General features: G+C 39.8%; 1 protein-coding gene across 7 annotated transcripts in view; it reads left to right on the top strand.

The window, feature by feature from the left end:
* The window catches only part of LOC105935453 (voltage-dependent R-type calcium channel subunit alpha-1E), a 94688-nt gene that overhangs the window by 55180 nt on the left and 18448 nt on the right, over positions 1 to 21060 (top strand). For 4 of the 7 annotated variants that reach the window (XM_036138261.1, XM_036138262.1, XM_021323208.2 and 1 more), the window contains 17 exons: positions 2883 to 2936; positions 4906 to 4986; positions 5657 to 5866; positions 6027 to 6139; positions 6515 to 6627; positions 8002 to 8133; positions 8434 to 8503; positions 8933 to 9050; positions 10277 to 10344; positions 10456 to 10523; positions 13837 to 14622; positions 16548 to 16786; positions 16991 to 17117; positions 17205 to 17334; positions 19880 to 19939; positions 20058 to 20164; positions 20576 to 20587. In XM_036138261.1, coding sequence (XP_035994154.1) covers positions 2883 to 2936; positions 4906 to 4986; positions 5657 to 5866; positions 6027 to 6139; positions 6515 to 6627; positions 8002 to 8133; positions 8434 to 8503; positions 8933 to 9050; positions 10277 to 10344; positions 10456 to 10523; positions 13837 to 14622; positions 16548 to 16786; positions 16991 to 17117; positions 17205 to 17334; positions 19880 to 19939; positions 20058 to 20164; positions 20576 to 20587 — 2488 coding nt within the window. The remainder of the gene's footprint in view (positions 1 to 2882; positions 2937 to 4905; positions 4987 to 5656; positions 5867 to 6026; positions 6140 to 6514; positions 6628 to 8001; positions 8134 to 8433; positions 8504 to 8932; positions 9051 to 10276; positions 10345 to 10455; positions 10524 to 13836; positions 14623 to 16547; positions 16787 to 16990; positions 17118 to 17204; positions 17335 to 19879; positions 19940 to 20057; positions 20165 to 20575; positions 20588 to 21060) is intronic. The other 3 variants (XM_036138265.1, XM_036138264.1, XM_036138263.1) reach the window with 3 other exon arrangements.

Below are 21060 nucleotides of genomic sequence, written 5' to 3'. Positions count from 1 at the left end.
TTGGAATATATCCTGCAATGACACATAAAGATGGTTATTGATTACTGTAGTACAGGGTGATTAAAATTATGAGCGAAATAGATTTTCCTAATACTAACTGCTTAAATACTAACTATTTTTTAACTCATTACTGCATAATTGGCACATCATATTAACCCTATTAAATTACAAATATTTGCTTTAACTCTTAATTTAGTCATTCTATTTAATTATGTTGTTTATAGTGTCAATTCACAACAAATGTCAACTTAATACAATTTTTTACAGCACAAGTGTAACCTGAATTCAGATAAATTAAATTTACTCCCATTGCAATATAACCATTTAGTCAGATTCAGATAACATTAATGTCCAGTGGAATCCAGAATTCAGTCAATCATAACATAGCAGTGGGTTTAAAACTTATATATTTTAGGAAGCATAAGTAACTGCATTGAGTTGTTTCATTTGCAGCAATCCCTCCTGAGCAAGCATGTGGTTAATCAGGAAGAGACCTCCAGTGCAACCAGACTTGGTGTGAGCCATCTGCTGCTTGAAAGGACAGGAGGGAGAAACAGAACAAATAAGCAATGCACTTTTTTTGGCACTTCTTTGGCGCCTATATTTGACAGTAACGGCAACAGGAAATGAGGTTGAGAGGGAGGGGGAAGATATGCAGCAAAGGTCCATCACCAGGACTTGAACCTGTAATTTAATTCCATTAAATTCAGAATACTTTATTAATCCCAAAGGGCAATTAAATGTTGGTGTAACTCATGCCATAGGTGTTTCTGTAATGAGTTGTTGTAGATGATGATGGCTGCAGGCAGGACGGATCTCCTTCTCCAGTCTGTCTTACAGCTGATCTGGAGAAGCCTCTGACTGAAGACACTCTGTTGTTGTACAACAGTCTGATTAAAAGGTTGCTTAAAGCTGTCCATAATGTTCTTAATTTTATGAAGAATCCTTCTTTGTAAAGTCATTTCCAGAGGTTGTAGAAGAGCTCTGTCAATCAATCAGGCTACATTCACACTGCATGGAAATGCGACCCAAATTTGATCTTTTTTTCCCATATGCGACCTATATCCGTCTTTTTCACAGCAGTGTGAACGGTCCAATTCCAACCTTTTCTACCGCCCAAAAAAACACGATTTGTGCTACCTCCATATGTGGTAATTCAGATACGTATCAGCTTTTTCAAAGCGTTCGCAGTCTGAACAGTCATGTCACATTTTATCCGTCTTTCACGTCGCTCTCCCTTCTCTCACTACACATCCACACACAGTGGTAGCAGTTAGCGCTCCATAGAAGACCATTGTTTATAGCTGGGCTGCTTTCTTCTTACTTGTCTTGCTATGATGTGGTCTTAATATTGTCGGCTCCCATTGCTTAACAGCTTTCTAATAATAACAAGGAGAGACGCCGGCCGGTATCTGCGTGTGTTTTTTTTCCCGAGTTTTCTTTGTTTTTTAACAAAACTTAATTGAACACTTCTAGAAACAATTACATTCACCATTACTTTCGTAAAGAGCGCGCTGCTGTGTGACGCCTCCTTCTATTATCTGCGAATGTGGGTTGGTTTGTGGTCTTGAACCATTCAGACAGCAGAATGATGGCGGTCACATTTAATAGTAGTATGGACGGCCACCTCAAAAAAATAAATAAATCAGATTTCAGCAAAAAATCCGAATTGAGCATCAAGACCTGCAGTTTGAACGTAACCTTAGTCAAACAAAGAGTACTACAGTCCCTCCCATTCTAGACACAGCTAAACATATCATCACTGGGCTAGGCATCCCTTCTAATGAAAAGACATAGAAAGAAAAACACAGAATGGGGAGGTATTGGCTGCAGTGGCTCTGTTGTTTACCTTAAGAAAAGAGCGACGGCGTAATCTATTGCTTTCTCCTGGAGAGAGACAGCTAAAATAGAATTACTGGGTCAGCAGTACTTTCTATGTAAAGAAAAACAAAGTCAACGGTAGCAAAAACTTCATCAAGGACTCTCCAAAGACAAAACAGCCGAACGCAGAAGCAATAGGCCAGGAGTACTTCCTATGGGGGGAAAAACTGAGAAAGTACACAAGGGAAATGTTAGCAATAGCTCCATAAATGACTTCATCCCGAAAAGAAACACAGTCAGACACAGAACCACCGGGCCAGGTGTACATTCTACAGAAAGGGTACTACTTTAACCAATTGAGACCCAGGTTAGTCATAGTCTTCAATTAGATTTCACTAAATAACTATATTATTTTGGCAGAACAGATTTCACTGCTTTTATTCTGGTAAATAAGTCATTCTAGTCTTGTTACTGGAAAGTTAAATTTACATTTTGTACCTATTTCATGATCTACTAACACGAATTGCATCTTTGGGTTTTAAAACATACTCAAAACTGCACCCAAGGCTCGGCCTGTTTTGGAAAACGACTGCTCTGCCATGGTTCGGGATCTTCATCAGAGTAGCAAAGTTGAGAAGCACAAACATTCAGTGCTGTAATGGCATTCTACATTGCTTGTCTCCCACGCAAGCAGAGGGTGAGAAAAAGGTGATACTGACTCACTGACTTAAATTTGTGTGCATGTACGAATGTGTACGCGCATCTCACTGTTTACATGCCCGGGTGTGTGCGCGATGTAGACGCCGCGCAATAGTTGTGTGTGCACGAATGTGGGAGAGTGTGGGAAGAAAGGAGGAGAAAAAAAGAGACAGAATATAAGAGGGATTGAGAAATCAGTCTTCAGAGAAGGTCAAACCGGCCTGTTAAGGTAGAGCTTACATCAGTTCCTGCAAATGTTTGCAGACATCCTAAGCTATTCAACCCTGACAGCCGCACAGCTCTACTTCTGATGGTTTGAATTGTTGCTTTGTGTGTAACATCCAGCCTTTATTGTATTACAGAGGAAGTCATGCTTGCAGAGGAGAATAAAAATTCAGGCAGATCCCCATTAGATGGTAAGTTTCTGTATAGTTCATAAAGCATCCTTTTTACCTTACACTCGTCAATGTCTTATTTTATTCCAAGCAATTTTCAGTTTCATGTAACTATAAACAAATGAATTATAGACTCAATGTTTGTAGAAATTCAATGTTAAACTCAGTGATGGTATGAATGAATAATTTATTTCAAACATCCCAGTGAAATTATAAATTTAACACACACAAACATTATGTATGAATAATGATAATAATAATATATATAATTATATTATATGTATAATTTAGTGATTATGTCTGAAAAGGGGTATAAAAAAGTATTTACATATTTACTCATACCCCTTTTCATTCCTATACTCCTGATTCCTACTTTACTTATGAGTCCATGCTACTCCAAAATTCATTAAGTAAGCAAATAAATCAATATACTGCGTATAATAAAACATACATATACACATTTGCATGTGCCTGTGCACATCTACATTCAGATACTCATTATCTACACCCCATAGCCCACACCTACCACAAGCATTGCAAAAGTATGCATGCACCCATGTGAAGCGGCTAAAAGTACCCATTGGTGTTCGCTGTTCTTCTTCCACCTCATATCTTTTTAGGAAAACCAACTTTTCCTTAATAGTCTCAAGCTTGGACATTGTTTTAATTCAATGCTGAGTTTGTTCCAGACCTTCACACCACTTACTGAAAGCCACATTAATTCATGTTTGTTCGAGCCCATACGATTTTTAAATGTAGGTTATCCGTGTAATGATACCCTCCCTCTCTCTTAACTAAAAACGTTTTTGAGTGCAGTCTGGTAAGTGCTTAATTTTGAGTTTATACATTAACTGTGAGGTTAGAAATTCCACCAGATCTGAGAATTTTAGAAAGCAAGAATGAATGAATAATGGATATGTGTGGTTGTGATAGCTAGTCTTATGAACCATCGTTCATATGGTACGTACCATTTGCCTCAGTCAGAAGTCGGAAAATTGTGTTAATTACACAGATATATAATCTGCTGTGGTGCTAACGGGTATTAGCAATACACGCTAACATAATAACATTTTTTTTTTGCCATTCATTACATTTAATTATGAGAGGAGTATAATGATTAGCCTCTTTCTGATAAATATCACAGATACTGTATATATTATTAAGTACTTTGTGCTCTATTGGTTTTAGAGCAACGGATTAAGTCAGCCATCCAAGCAAACTCCTTATTTCTGCAACTGTGGCTCAGTCCGAATACCCTTTTAGAGTAAGGACTCTTTAGCCAAAGCAGAAGTGTGTCAGCGGTCGCCATGATAAGTGCGGTTAGTAAGGAAGGAGGTTGGAAAACTAGTCTTTACGCTCCTACCCACGGCTAGTTTTGCCTAGGAACCCTATGATGTCCCTTGCCGACACTAAGAACCCTTAAGGTATCCCACAGTCCTTTGCGTGACACGACCTATAAGCACAGTACCCTCATGAAAATCAATGAAAATGTCAGAAGAGAGGAAAGCAAACACGTTGTTTTTCACTTTCGGAGGGCAGTAGGCCCAGATTTGACTCGCATCAACTATGAGCGTTTCCGTCACGTAATGATGTCGGAGATGAAGGCTATCCGAATTCGGCACAGCAGTCACAAGCTCCTATCCTATCCACGTTGGAGTTCTTACTGTTGACTCCATGGAGGGTCAAGGAGCGGGAGCTAGAAGCTATTATTTAGGGTATGGAGCCTGAGTTTTAGATGTTCAACAACCAGATTGGATCTGAAATTGATGTTGACCCGGGTTCTCCAAATTTCCAAGTCAAACTTCTGCAGAGGGCATTCTATAAATGTTTTCAACTTGTAAATTCATACTTCTGGGTTGAAATTAAACCCATCATGAGCAGATATTAGAAATTATTTGCCTTATATAAAACCTACTGTGTCACAAGGAGTTCTAAATCCTTTCCCTACTTGTTATTCAATGTTGCTATTTTTCTACAATTTTTTTTTCAGTGCTGAAAAGAGCGAGTAAAAAGACAGGTGCACGGAGAGCCGCACCAGGAAGTGACAAGTACACAGACCAGTCCACCGCCAGTAAGTCAAGGACATTTCTCATTTCCTTTTATTATATTGCCGAAATTAGTGGACAACTTAGAGGGCACCAGCTATAGTTCAAATCCACCGCAAGATTTATAAAAGTTATATTTAGGTAGAAATACTGTTTATTATTTTAAAAATTCAACCATTAGTTTGAGTACATCTTTTTCAAAAGTTTGAAATAAAATTCAAAATGTTGAAAAATAATTGACTTTTTCCCCCTTTGTTTGTTTTCTCCATCAAATCATTTGTTGCACATTTATTGACAGCCCGAATAATTCCCCCAAAAATTTACGTAAAATAATTTTTTTATGTGGACATAAAAAAGTCTCTTGGAGCTTTTAATTAGTAATCTGCAAGTTCACAGAGGCCCATTTGTATTTGTCATGCTTCAAAATGGGTTTGGAACAACTGGAACTGTGACAAACAAAACTGGATGAGGAACCAAGTTTATCTTACCAGAGAAGCAGAAATATTCACAACAGAGGCAACAGCAAACAAGCTTAAATTGGAGGCATCCAGACTGTATCTCAATCTGAAAAGTTTCGACACCTATCCAGGGGTCTTTGTCAGTTCTGGTGGTTCGTACTTGAGTAACCTGCAGCTTTAGTTAAGATTGAATAATTTTACTTTGTCCAGTGACGTTCCTTTTTTTCCCCACCTTTAGGCATGTCAAGATCAAGAATGAACTTTCGCAGCGGCCGCCGTGGCCCAGCTGCCTACCTGCGACGTAAAGAGCGCATGTTGCGCATCTCCATCCGCCGTATGGTGAAGACGGACACTTTCTACTTGATGGTCCTCAGTCTGGTGGCGCTCAACACCATCTGCGTGGCCATCGTGCACCATGACCAGCCCGACTGGCTGACCATCGTCCTCTGTGTGTTTTACTCTTGAACAGCTGACTGGGTTTTTCTTTTAACTGTCACCTTAAAGGAAAATGAAACTAGGTCACGTTTAATGATGGTGTTGTTTGTGATTTCAGACTTGCTCGTTGTGCTTTTTGACATGACTGCCTCTGTTTTCCTCCTTATCTGCAGACTATGCAGAGTTTGTGTTCCTGGGGCTGTTTCTGGCTGAGATGTTTTTGAAGATGTATGGTCTGGGCTTCCGGCTCTACTTCCATTCATCTTTCAACTGCTTTGACTGTGGGGTGAGATCCTTCATCTTTTATTCTGACTCCATGTAACTGTAGAAAAAACAAAAGCAAAACAGTTTTTTTGTTTTTTTTGCGTCAGACAAAAATGTTTCTATTTAATGCAACGCAATGAAGGATTTAGGGCGCCTACTTGGCATGACAAGTTTGATACATTACTTGCAATAAATAATTACACATTCTTTTAGACTCAACAACAACTTGAACCAAAACATCCCACTTACAACACTACATAATCATTGCATGTATTCTGCTTGAGCTGGTTAGACTTAAAGATTTCCCTACCATACCTACATTTTCCTTAACAGCAGCCAATATAAATTGCACGGGACATCATTCCCCCCTCCTGTTTATTTGTGACATGTTTTGCAGGTCATTATCGGCAGCATCTTTGAGGTGGTCTGGGGCTTCTTTAGGCCCGGCATGTCATTCGGTATCAGTGTACTGAGAGCGCTGAGACTCCTGAGAATATTCAAAATCACCAAGTGAGTTTGACGCCCGTTAAATATAATAAAACGTAAGGGGAAAAAACATGTTAAGAGTGAGCTGTTGCAAGTTTCACTCAGCTAACCTCTTTAGATCTTTATTTAATTGATTTAAAACTTACCGGTACATGGATTTAAAAAAATACTTTAACTTATTAACTTAACTGCTACCAAACTTTCCTACTCCTTGTCGGAAATCTTATTAAGTATGTTTGCGGACAGCTTTCTTTCTTTTTTATTTATGTTTTCATTCGCAATAATTACATTAAAACAGCATCAAGATGATCATTACAGTGTTGACGATTTAAGCTGGTATTTTTCAGTTTTACACCCAGAGGTTACCTAATTTTAGCGCCTTCCTGTAGTATGCTATAAACTTCATACCTGTTATTGACAACAGATTTTAGGCTGCTACTTTATTTAAATCCCTGTTTCAGAACCTCTTTAAATATACATATATATCTTTACCCAAATTCATACGTTTCAAGTTATTTGTATTATTTTTGTATTTTAAGCTAGGGCTGGACGATAACTCAATAACAATATATATGGATCGATAGACGTATATCGATGATAGAAAAAAGGTCAATAAAAAGTTCAATAGAATAACAGTTTTCCTTCCTTTTGCATTCTAGCCATATAGGTTAATATTACAGTCATTACATCCTCCCAACCAATCACAAACACAGATCCAGAAACCAAGCTCCGCCCCCTTCAAAGAGTTCAGAGAGCACATGTTATTTTTTCTTTTTTTAAAACTTAAAATAAATGTTTTGAATTTGTTGATAATTATCAATATCGATCAAAATAATTTCTATTTTATCAATACGCTTTTTTTTTTATATATCGTCCAGCCCTATTTGAAACATTATGTTTTCATCATCGGCATCGGTGGTAGTATTATAATTATTATTACCTTTACAGAAGGCCAGTTTCAGAAGGAGAGGTCTTGTGCATAATTGCTGAGAAGGGAGAATACCTGAGGATTGTTTTCATTCAACTGGGCTTAGCTGCATCATGGGTTTGTAGTTTGGTCGCAGCATGACGCCACTAAAATTCTTTAGCCAGAGCGACAAATCCCAGGAAAATAAATCATGTAAGGAGCCACAAATGAATGAACACACAAATCTAAGAGTTAACTGTATATAAAGTACTGTAAGACCGAGTACAAAGAAAGCTGGATGTGTTTCCCACTTTTTAAGGTCCAAAATTTCATAATTTTTATCATTTACTTTTATTTACATTTTGTTAGACAGCTAATCTTTTTGAGACTGGTGGTTTAATTCACACAAGAGAGCGGTAGTTGAGGGAAGACCTAAAAGAAATGCTGGTTTTAGAGAAGCTGATCTTGCTGACATTCATTTTTCTTACCAGGTACTGGGCCTCTCTCAGGAACCTGGTTGTTTCCCTGATGAGCTCCATGAAGTCCATTATCAGCCTGCTTTTCCTTCTCTTTCTCTTCACTGTGGTGTTTGCACTGCTCGGGATGCAGCTTTTTGGAGGGAGGTATGTATGGACATCCTTTATCGTGACTTCCTACGAAACTAGCTTCTATATTTCAGGGTTTTTTTTTTTTTTTTACCCACGCTTCCAACCAAGAGGAAGGTGCTGAAACAGTATTTACTCACTTAGTGATGAAGGACCAGTTTCCTCAATGGCATCTTTGAAGGAGGGAGAGGAAGCGCCATGTCCGGATGAAAATAGCTCGCTGCATCTTCCTCCTCCTTCTCCTCCTCCTCCATTCTTACTTCTGTTTTCCCTCCTTGGTCATATCTGACCCTGCCTCTCTATCTGCTTTCCCTCTAGGTTCATCTTTGAAGATTACACTCCCACCAACTTTGACACGTTTCCAGCTGCCATCATGACAGTGTTTCAGGTTTGGCTCCCACAGATCTCCCATCCCCCCCCCCCCCAATTCTGCCTGCTCTCCATGACACATTGCACCCTGGGATATTTCTCACCCCAGGCGCAGATTAAACAACTCTGCTCAATCGTTCTCCGCCCCCTGCCTCCGCTATCGTCCCACACATCCAAGCACACATATGCGCACATGAATATCAGACAAGGGAAACATGAGCAAGACCGCATCAGATCTGCTTCAAACCAACTGCACTGTGAAAGACTGTTTTGATCAGCTAACATAGTAATTATTATCTCGTCACCCTTTTTAATGCTGTATTGTTATCAGAAGGGGGGGGGGGGTAGGTCTGCCGTTTGGAGTATTTTTAAGCCAGCATTCACATGAGTCTAACCTGAGCGGTGTAATTATTTCTGCTACATGTTCGGTGCCTTTAATTGCCCGCAGATCCTGACTGGCGAGGACTGGAACGAGGTGATGTATAATGGAATCCGCTCGCAGGGAGGCGTTCGCTACGGCATGTGGTCATCCATCTACTTCATAGTGCTCACTCTGTTCGGTAACTGTATCCTTGTTGACCTAAGAAGTGGTCAGAGAGCTCTGATGTAACCAGAATGCTCGTTCGCCATCACTTTTGGAAAAGCAATAATGCATTCTTGAAATATTCAATTACAAGAGAAGCTCTGGAGTGTAAAAATAGAAAAAACATTAACTGCGAGATGTACTAAAATAGCCCCTTGTTGATGCACTCTGGGATAAAGAGTCGTTATAGCCGCGGTCAGGAGTTTACGCTCAGTCATCGTTGGCATCGATTATTTAATTTGGGCTTGCAATGAATTATTTGAAGATTTTTTTTTTCTTCTGAGATGAATTAATAACACGGCATGAAGCTTTAATATTCTCTGATAACAAGAACTGGGTAAGTATTGTTTATACCCTCATACCCACACAGCGTCAAGACTTACACTTAGCATTAAAAGTGGTGAAGTTTGTGTTTGATCAATTATGTCTTTGTTGTCACAGATTTTCTTGGCAATGAATCGTTCACCATTGGCAAGGCTGTTTATTTCCATTTAAATTGTGTCATTTTTGATAGGAAAATGCACTTGTGGGTTGAGCAGCAGAGTTGAGTATGTGGGCTGCAACCATTCAAAGCTTGACAAATGTGGTTTAGCATTGACTTGAATGAGCAGTTGTCACCCACATTGAGTACATTTCAGTAAATGTTGCTCAGAGAACTTAAAACTAAATTTTCTGCATTTTTTGGTTCTCCGGCCACTAGTTTGTGATGACGGGTTGACTTAAATCCTGGCATAGCTAAACAATCAGTGATCAGTATTTTCTTCAAATCACAAAATATGGCACGTAAAACAAGCAAGCAGAAAAAGACAGAACTTAATATTTTTAGATTAATGTGAGCTCGTTAGAAATTGTTTCCAGTCAGAGATGTCTACTTGTTGACAGAAAATATACAGTTTTCTGTTGTTAATGCTATCAAATAACCCAGATAAAGAAATCCTGGAAGTAATTCAATATTCTATTGAGAAAAAAACTGAACCTTACGTCATTTTTGAATGGCTCAGCCGCCCTAAAATACTCTTCTCACGTTGCTGACCAATTGCTTATAAATACATTATATTCTATCTGAACTCTTTGTAACTTTGAAAATGAAGGACTGTGTATCTTGGAATATATCCTGGGCACAATTGGAAGTCTTATTGTTATTTTAACAAATAGACGGGATTGTGAATCCTGGCTAGCCACATTTGTCCTTAACGACCTTTATGACAGACACACTGCTAAATGTCTTCTTGGCCATCGCTGTGGATAATTTGGCCAACGCACAGGAACTTACCAAGGTTTGCATGACTTTGATCTGTATTGCATTAACTTGTAAAAATTACGTGTTTTTACACGTTTATTTAAAAAAAAAAGTGTTGAACACTCGTTAACGCAGTTTGGATCCCCAGGATGAAGAAGAAGAAGAGGAGTTCTTCAATCAGAGATATGCAAGAGGAAGAGACGGCTTGATATCAGAGTAAGTTACATCCGACATCAGTCTTTATAAAAGAAGACAGCTTCTTCTTTACACTTAATGCAGAATATGGTGGTTTATACAGTGATTGTATCATCTCTGTCCCTTAAAGGCAGTCTACATACATAGGAGCATAATCCTATTTAGGTAAAAACTAGGTATAACATCCCTTCGTTGACAGCTGGTCTGCACCAGTCGGAGCATTGTTAGTCAGCAAGCTGTTTATCTGAGCCATCATTTTTGCCTATATTGTAAATCTTCAAATGTCGGCAGTGGAAAAAAATCTCATATTTACAAACATTTTTGTTCTAAGAGTACTCAAAGGATTTCCCAACCCTAATCTTGGATTTATTTTTTTAGGGAATATATGCGGTTTATGTTTGCTCCCTTTGTTCTGGTCCTGATGTAAATAGTGTACTCTGTTCTTGTTTCACTGTTCTAATTTCTTGCTCCTGGTCTTTTCCGTTACCCCTCATTGTCCCTGGATGTCCTCAGCTATCTGTATGACTCTTTTAAACAATCTGGTCTCCACCTCTTACTCATCCCTCACCCTTTTCAACATTTCACCTCCTCCATCGCAAATGCTGATGCTAGATGATAACTTCTTTGGCCATATTCATTTCCTCTGTGTAGTTCATTTATTTTCTTATAAGCTGCTTATTTGTTGCTTTAAAGGTCACATTTTTTTTATTTCAGATTTGACAGCAACAAGTGTTTTAATATCTAATCCGTCTGCTTCTTACCTGTTATAGACCTTCGTTTGTTTCTATGGCCTCTTTCTGATACGTGGATAGTTGTATTAGCTCTTGTTTGTTATATCACAAAGTAGAAACAAGAATTAAATGTAGTTTTTTAAAACTGCTTTTCCTTTGATTGAGCACATAAAAGTGAAAATAGTAAATGCATTGGACTTGTTTGGTGGTTTTCTACTCTTACTGGCTGCTAAAAGTACTTAGATGGCAAATGGTAAATGGCTTGTACTTGTATAGCGCTTTAACTAGTCTTGACGACCTCCAAAGCGCTTCACACTACAGTTTTAGTCATTCACCCAGTCACACACACATTCACACCCTGACGGTGGTGAGCTATGTTAGTAGCTACAGCTGCCCTGGGGCAGACTGACAGAGGCGAGGCCACTTATACCCTAATAATCCCATCTGCTCATACACTAAAGGGCATGTTGTTGGCAGAATAAATGACAAATTAATGGTGTTTAAATTAACAAATTAAATGGCGTTTCGGTGGGTTTAGGAGGTTGAATTGGACTCAGAACCACCAACTCTCCCCAGTCCCAGGTATCCCATTTGAAAACCTGTTTTATTTTTATCAAAAGGTGAAAGGGTCAGTGTTAGAAAAATGGTTACGACTTCAAAATAACAGCTCACTGTCAGCAAAATGGGCGGATGGCCTTTTGTAACAGTGGAGTTATTAAAAGTAGCGAGTAGTGGACTTTACCATTAGGCAGAGCAGATGTGTATAGCATTTTTATGGTTTTCTTAACATCAGACCCACGTATCGCCGCATTTGACTATTTCCTGTGCAGTAATATTTTAACCCAGCAGGCCAAATAACCTCAGTCACTGTTACCATTAATCTTGTCCCATCAGGTGCTCTTTACTTGCTTTGCGTTTAGGATTTGCGTAAACGTCCAATCTTTTGGTCCCGTTTCCTGTCTGCCATTCTCCTCTCTTCTCTCTGTCCCCAGCTGAACCAGTAGCAGCAACAAAGACTTTGTAATTTTGAGACTTTTGATCCATCTGCCTTTCATTACTCATTTACTTTGGATAATTACACAGTAATTATCCAAAGTAAATTTTTTAATGTGACTTTCTAAGATACTTAAAATGATTTAAAATGTTATGGAAATTCAAGATGTGCAGATTTATTTATTGATCTTATTTGACCAAAGCTATCATCCTTTTACGTTTCGTTCCCTAAGAAGTTTGACTTTTTTCTTTGAGTTAAAGAAAAGCTAAATTATTGTAAACATAGTAAAGGAGAAGAGATAGAAAAAAAGTTAAACTATGGTAAACGGCTGTCTTCATCTGATTATATAGCAGTTTTGGTGTGTTTTTTTATGGAACAGTATAAACAGATCAGATATTTTAATTTGTATTGATGAACATGACAGATTTACAAAAACCCTGTGACACTTTTTATTTTAAAGTTTCCAATATGAACGTTTCATTTGTTTGTAACATATATAAATGTAAGTCATGTATGTGCTGCAACCACTAATACGTTTATCGATGTGAGTTTTTCTGGCTCCATCTTGTTGTCTTGTTATATTTTTGTTGTGTGGCACTGAACAAAATTATCAGCTCAGCATTTTCAGAGCAACCATTTTTAATGCAGACACTTGTCTTGATAATATTAAAATATCAAGGGATAATAATGCATTTAATTTATTCAATACAGAAAGTGAATATTTTATATAGATTCATTACCCATAAAGCAGTATGTTTCTATTATAGCTGATGAAATTCAACTTTCTCAAAATATCTGATTGCATTAGCTCAATAAAAAGGATTAAAAACATAGAAATGTCAGGTTAATGTAAAATAATTTCATATACCGTACATGATGTGCACTCATGATCACTTCTTTTGCATGAACTACTACATCAGTGCAGATTGCATGGAGGCAAAAATGAATTAACTTGCTATGATACTCTAATCTATTGCTGTTTAATATTAAGTGGAATAAAGTAGACTCCAGCGAAACCTTTAAATGTGAATCAGCTGACATCTGCAGCTTCTGCTTCCATGTTGACGTTTTGTTCAGTGCCACGTCAGAAGTTCAGTGTATGTTGTAAATCACTAATGTCTTGTTTTCAAATGACCACTCATCGGACAGCAAAAGAATCCGAGCACCAGTAAGTATAACTGAATGCCTCCCTGTCGCACAGACCTTTCTTTAGTTTCCCTACTCGATTCCCGAGATGATTTTGTGGATGTTACACAATGTTTGCACTTTAATCCCACGCATTTTATTTTTTGTTCTTGTGGGTTTTGTTCTCCTTTTTTTCCGACTTCTGATCCGTCCCTTCCTCCCAGGTATTATTGTTCATTTTATGGATGCTTTTTCCGCACATTTTTTTTTCCATGGGAATATTTTCTGTTAAGAATTAACCAACATTACCAATTTACAGAAAAGGTTTCCTCTTTTCTCCCTACTTTTATTTAATTCTTTTCAACATTTTCGTGTTAGATAGCTGGTTTGCCAAATGGATATTTGTCTTTCTTTCACTAATTCTGTACATTTGGACAAGGTTCTGACCCCATATTCAGATGTGTGTTGTGTTGTGATGTTTTAGTGGCAGAAGAAGACCCTACCTATACAGAAAACGGGCAATCCACAGAGGGCGGCCCAATTTCCCAGAAGACCTTGATTGTGCAGCGGGGCCCCCAGATGAGCAGCCCATTCGTGGCCCTAGTGCGTTTGCCAATCGCCGCGAGAGGAGGAGAAAAGTTAACATGTCCGTGTGGGAGCAGAGAGCCAACCAGCTACGCAGACGTCGTCAGATGGCGAGCAGAGAGGAGCTGTTTAGTAGCCCTCCAGAAGAAAACAATGAAACTCCCACAATTCCCAAACACGTTCCCGCCATCTCCCCGGGGGCCAGCCCGGCTCACCTGCCTGAGTCTCCCATGTCGGTGAAGATGCCCCTACCCGAGCCCCCGATGTCCGTCTCCATTCCAATGCCAGATCCCCCGGCGGGTGAGCCTCTTGTCAACCTGAGTGAGGAGAAGACAGCAGGAGCAAACCACAGGACCGCGGGCGGTGGCAGGCACCGGATGGCCCGGAAATTTAGGTCCAGTCAGGCACCGGAGGAAGGAGCCCGGCACAGGCGCCACCGCCACCGAGAAGCCCGTGTTGAGGCCAAGAGTCTGGACTGCACACAGCCCCCGCGCGAGGTCCTGCACGTCAGACGGTCACTCAGTCAGGAAAGGAAGATCATCGATGAGAGCGAGGAGAAGGAAGACAGAGAGGAGAGCGAGCGAGCCGAGGGAGAGGGAGGACAACAGAACGTGACACAGCTAGAGGAAGATGATGGAACGTGCATCATCAATCCGTACGCAGAGGTCGGAGAAGAGGGCAGAAGGTAGGGTTGTTCCTGTGAACTGTACCTGTTCTCCTTGTCTTCACATTGTGGCCTTACTGTCCATCCAGACATTCAGAAATGCTAGAAACTCCTTCAAAAAAATAAATATTATTCTGCCATAAAGCGACTGTTACTAATCGACCTGATATGTGTCATGTGTTTAGAAACACATTTAGTGACACCCACTGGTAAAGGCATTTATTCAGCTTGGGAAAAAAAATCATCATTAAGAAATAATTGTTTAAATCACCACTGCCATCCTTTTGGCAGCTTTTTTCGCCACCATGCTTTGCAAGAGGGTTGATTTTACGATTTTAGACACAGCATAGCCTTCTCTTATAACTTTAAAGCATTTTACAAGGGAACATACAAAGAGAGAAGGGTGCTCTTTGACCGTTCTTTATTGCATAATCGCTCCTTTGGTTTTTGTGGCCTCCAGATTTTTATTTAACTTGTTTTGATATTTCAAAGAATGCCTGATGCCATGCACTTGTAACAAGGTTCTCCTGGCCCTTGGATCCCTGCCATATATAATTGTGGTTAAGGATATTGGTGCATTTCCACATATTTAACTTTCATTTCATGCTAGACCCATCATGAGTGTTGGTTTTCTAAAAGTGTGGTGTTAGATTGAGATAACCATGGCACATGGTTCCAGTTGAAGTCTCAGTGGAGTTTTCCTTCTGAGATATATTGGTAAGAAGAAGAGGCTTTGATTCTGGTGTCATTCCCAAAAAAAGAAGTTGCCTTGTGGATTGCATCTAAAAGTTGTTATGGTAACCCCTCTAACATTGCGATTTAAGTTGCATTTTTTACCCAGCCTTAGTATCCTTCTTTTTTTACGAGTTTCCAAGATAAATATGTATACTAACACAGCAAATACACCAGTAGCTAAAAGAAATAGCCTTAGGCCTTTAAACCCCGGGGACAAAGGAAATCATAAATTACCAATTACTAATTTAGAAGATCCAAGAAACTGATGAAATAAAAAGAAAAATGCTGCATCCTGGGACTACCATGAGTAGTCACTGCACTCCTTTGTTTGTTTGTTTTTTTGTTGTTGTTTTTTTAGAGGCAAGTCATTCCTTGTAAGGTTGATCATTGTTCCACGTTTTCTGCATTCATAGACACAGTAATTGATGCCATTGCAGCTCGTCAGAGTCTAAAATCCTTAGAAATAGCTTGGTCAATCTTACCGGGCTAACGCATGTCCACAGCTTTGTTTCACCTTTGTTCTTTCTTTAGATCAGGGCATAATACGTTGCCTTTTTTTATTTTGCCTACTTCATTTTGTCAAACAGGTTCTGTTTGGGTGATTTCTTTCATGTCTGGCAGTAACCAAGCTTTGGCATGAAGATTTGACACAGCTCTCAGACAAATAGAGTTAACCAGTGATAGTGCGATTTAACAAATGAGGCAAAATCTTTTTTTTTTTACATTGGTCTAGGTTAGTTTTGATAGCTTTTTTTCCCCCTGAATGAATGAAGTCATCGTTTTAAAACTGCTTTATGTGTTTACTCTGACATTAAACTTTATTTGATAATCAGAAACAACAACAAAAAAGTGTATTTTAGCTAATGTTACATCACAGTAGGTCAGTCCAAGGGTATATCAATCTTTCTCTGCACTCTGGCTCGTTGTTTCTGATGCAGACTGATATACCTTTAAGAACAGGTCCTATTTTGAATAAATCTGTAGTTTAATTAAGATGTAAACGTCAACTCTGATCCAAAAGGATTCTTCTCGGAAATTCTGACATTTCAGATTAAAACAACAGCAAAGGAAGCAAAAAACTCAATTTAATTTACTTAAACCTTTAAATGGTTCCTTCATGTTAATATGTCACAGTAAATCATTTTCTCTTTTTCTTCTTTTGCCTTTTTTTTTATTATTATCATTTTTTTTAAATTCTGTGGTGTAATCAGAGATGCTGCTTCCAGCAGCGATATTCCTGATCCTCCGCAGTGCACCTGGTCACAGCAGGGAGAGCCCGGCTGCCCGGCTGCCTCAGTTGACTCCGCTTTAGAGGGAAAAGAGTACACCGTGAGTACCATTGAGTCGGAGAAACGCAAGATCTCCATCAAACGTGACAAGTCCAACCCGGAGGGCAGCGTGGCCATAGAAATGTCTGCACAGCCCCTTCTGGCACTCACTCCTGTCACAGGTAGACCCGTGTTTTATTTTCCCTGCAGTCACACCGCCTTAAACATGGCATCATGAAATAGCACCACCAGGTGTATGTGTTTCTCAATTCTAATATCAGTAGCTAACAGACTTTTCTTGGTTACTCATGTTGTTCTTTGTCGCAGCTGCTTAAGCAAAACTCATGTCATCCTCTTGGTCTTCTCCCACTGTCTGTTTTTGTCAGAAAACAGCAAAGAGTTGGAGGCAGACCTGTCCGATCAGAAAGAGGACGAAACGGAGGACGAGGAACCCCCGCTGCCTCCTAAAACCGTAGCTCCCGACAGCATGTTCATCTTCAAAGCCTCCAATCCGTAAGACACAAAGCAAATCCCCCAGATCGTTGTTCCCACATTTTTTGAATGCAACGAGTCAGCACCCTCCCCTTTGTTGCCCCTCAGTATCAGGAGGATCTGTCACTATGTGGTCACTCTTCGCTACTTTGAAATGACCATTCTCCTTGTGATCGTGGCGAGCAGCATCGCGCTGGCAGCAGAGGACCCTGTGTGCACAAACTCAGACAGAAACAAGGTATATGAACCATCAAGGGCTATCGCAAATTAGGATTTAGCGGTAAATTAACATCAATGCAATATTTGTGTGAACAAATTTGACAAGTATGTGACTGGAATTAAATAAAAAGTACAGTCCAGGAGCTCAGATCCACATTTTTCTCATCATATCTTGTGACAACACTGACGTTTTTACTGCAAAAACAAAAAGATAAACACAAGCATTTGGTATTTGTTGCTGCTGTATTTTGTACGTCATTACCCCGTTTTAGAGCAGAATATACCTCAGGTGAGACCAACCCACGCAGTGACGGAGGAACACAGGACAGACTGAACGATGCCAGTGTAGAAGATCACAGGTTGCACTTCTTGATTTGCCGCAGGAAGTACAGTCGCTGCTGGGTCTTTTTCAAAAACAGTCTCACCATCTAAAGACCAGCTCAGGTCCTGAGAAATACTGGCTCCTAGGAACCAGAAAAGATGCACAGTTATGTTGAGGATGGTGAGGAAAATCAGTGTGGGGGGTGTTCTCCGAAAGTTCACCGTCATCTCCACTGTCTCGAGCGGGTTAAGCTCCAAGTGGTTCTGACTGCACCGGGGGACCAACGGATCCTTCTGTCTTTATTCAGACTCATCATTGTCTTGGATCAGACCAATGACAGTGGTGTTATCTGGGAACTTCAGATGGGTTAGCTGAAGTGAAGTAATTTGTGTACAGAGAGAAGAGGAGTGGGGAGAGAACACCTCCCTGGGGCGCTCCGTTGATGATGGTTCATGTGTGGGAGAAAATGCTCTTCAGTCTCACCTGCTGCCAGTCAGTCTGGAAACTGGTGGTCCACTGACAGGTTAAGGGCGGTAATCTGAAAGGGGTGACCTCTTGGTGGAGGATGTCTGGCTTGATGGTGTTGAAGTCCGAGCTGAAGTCCACAAACAGGATCCTGGCGCATGACAAAGTGCAGGAGCACCCAGCAGGGAGACAGTGATATCCTTCAGATTCTTCAACACCAGTCCCTCAAGGGATTTCATGACCACAGAGGTCAGGGCGACAGGCCTTCAGTCATTTAACCCTGTGGTGGTGCGTTTTATGCATGGTGGAGTGTTTGAAGCACAACGGGAACCTCACACAGTCCCAGAAACTTGCTGATGGTTTGTGAGCCTGGGAACACCATCACAACTGAGAAATACTGGGTTGGCAGCATCATGTTGTGTTGCCGTTTTACTGTAGGAGGGACCGGTGCGCTGGCATCATGTGGAAATATTCAACATCTCAAGACATCAACCAGTTGGAAGTTAAAGCTTGGCCACAAATCTACGGCACCCCATATAAATCGGTCTTAAAAATGGACAATGAACTTAAGCACACAGCTAAATTAATCACAAAGGGGCTTAAGGACATAATAGACAATATTTTGAAGTGGTCATCACCAAACCCTGATCTCTGTCCTATAGACAATTTGTCTTTGAAGAGATGAAAAGGTGTGTAAGGGCAAGGCGGCCTCCAACACCGACTCAATTAAATCAGTTCTGTCAGGAGGAATGGGCCAAAATTCCTGCAAACTATTGCGAGAAGCTTGTGAAAGGATACCAAAAGCATCTGAGCCAATCAAGTCATTTAGTTTATTTTTTATTACTACCTAATATCAAGAAATTATCAATAAAAGTAAAAAAATCAACATCAACTCAAGAAATACTTAGAACATCCTTAAGCAATGATTGCAACTTCGCGGCATCTCTTAATAAAGTACCAACGATGACGTTTCAGCTCAGTGTCAGGCTGCATCTCTAGTTGACATAACACAGCCAGCAACAATGTGTCATGACACGTTTGGCTTTCACGCACATCCAAGGTGAGAATCAGCAGCTCTGCCTGGCAAATCGCTGTGCAGTTTGTTTTTCACAACTTTTCCCTTTTCACAGTGTCGTGGAGAGAGTCCACAGTATGCACACGCTAGTATGGCGGGACTTCGTTCAGCTGTCGAACTACTCTTGAAGGGAGATTCCATCAATGTTGACAAAAACAAAAATGTCTTCTTTATGTCTCCGGGTGGAGTTTAGTGATGTCAATAATCCAAACCGATTGTGTGAATTCATAAATATTGGCTCAGCGATGGTTTAAAAGACTTTGTTACGCTCTGAATTGGTGTGCATTTTATAACCGGTCTGCTGTCCGGATGTTTTCCTCCTTTAAATTGGTCTCGTGAATCACGCAGCCTAATGGAGCCATTGCTCTACATTACTGCCGCACTTTAGGCAATCAGTGTGGTCGTTATCCCAACAAACAACTCCTATTTCATGATTTGTTTTGCCGAGATGATTCAACAGAAGCAGATCCTGACAGGACTAAAAATAACTGCGTTTGTGTTTGTATCTGTGTCTGTAATTGTAAAAGCTCTAGTGTATCCAGGTTGATTTAGATAGTATTCACCAATGAGCCGTTCCAGCCTGCAGAATCTTGTCCTGTGCCATTTTTTTGTGTGGTAATCAGTCCAACTACAGGGCAACCAGTGTATTACTATCATGCACTTACAGGGAGTCAGGCTTAAAAGTGTTTTTGAACCACCCAGGTGCTGCGATACTTTGATTACGTCTTCACTGGAGTGTTCACCTTTGAAATGATCATAAAGGTAGGTGACATAAGCAAGTTTCCTATTTGAAAAAAAAAAACTTTAATTAAGACCTTCTACAGTATTCTGGGCCTGTTTCCTGTAAAGGTTTTTGCATGCATCTATTTTTGGCCTCCAGATGATAGACCAGGGTCTCATTCTGCACGATGGCTCCTACTTCCGAGACATGTGGAACCTCCTGGACTTCATTGTAGTGGTGGGAGCTCTGATCGCCTTTGCTCTAACGTGAGTCACAACGCAGTTCAGCCTTTTCCTGTGACTAACGGCTGACTCACTGCGGCTCATAACTTTTTGAGCATGCGGTACTTTTATAAACGGTCCTTCCTGAATTCACAAACTACGCGCATCAGGATACCTGCAAGCCTGGGGAGTTTGTATCTGCGTTCTAAATTTTACCCCAGGGCTTCAAGAGAAAGAGATGATTTTTGTGTAGCTTTTTTTTTCTGTTGTCTTTCATTGCTTGCATGCAAATGTTAATTTACTAACTAACTAACCCTCTTGTGCAATTTGTTGGAGAGGGGTTTTACTGTATGTTGATTTCTCTGTTGTTAATATGAATGTGATGTAACCTTTTTTTATCCCTGAATTTTTTTTCTCTGTTGTTCCTGTGGATTTTATGACTGTTGGGGATACCAGGAATGTGATGGGGTAAAAATTTTCTAAATGTGAACATCTCTCATAAGTCTTACATATTTCTCTCGTTGCCATGCATCTTGACCTTTGTGTTAATGTGGTCTTTTTTTCATAATGATGCCCTTCACACATCACACAACTAAAGATTCTGGCATGTATTAGGAGCAGAAAATAAGACAAAAAAAAAAAAAATATATATATATATATATATATATATATATATATATATATATACTGTAGGGAAGATAAATGTTAAACATGTCAAGGCTTTTCCCAGTCAAAATATCATTAGCATGCAAACTAAGATGACATCTACACTAGATGTTGGTAACCTCCCAGGTAACCCACACATATAAAGAAATCCTAAAAAATTAAGCCCAGAATTGAAGTTGTATGCAATAGAGTGGAATAATACTGTAAATAAATACTGAACACTAAGTACTAAGTATGATGTAGACAAGTTTTTACAGGTAATGACAGCTTAAAAA

Source organism: Fundulus heteroclitus, chromosome 6 (genome assembly GCF_011125445.2).
Source record: "Fundulus heteroclitus isolate FHET01 chromosome 6, MU-UCD_Fhet_4.1, whole genome shotgun sequence".
NCBI classification, from domain to species: Eukaryota; Metazoa; Chordata; class Actinopteri; order Cyprinodontiformes; family Fundulidae; genus Fundulus; species Fundulus heteroclitus.
The sequence above is the reverse complement of the archived record's forward strand: the minus strand, read 5'-3'. Positions and strand labels throughout refer to the sequence as shown.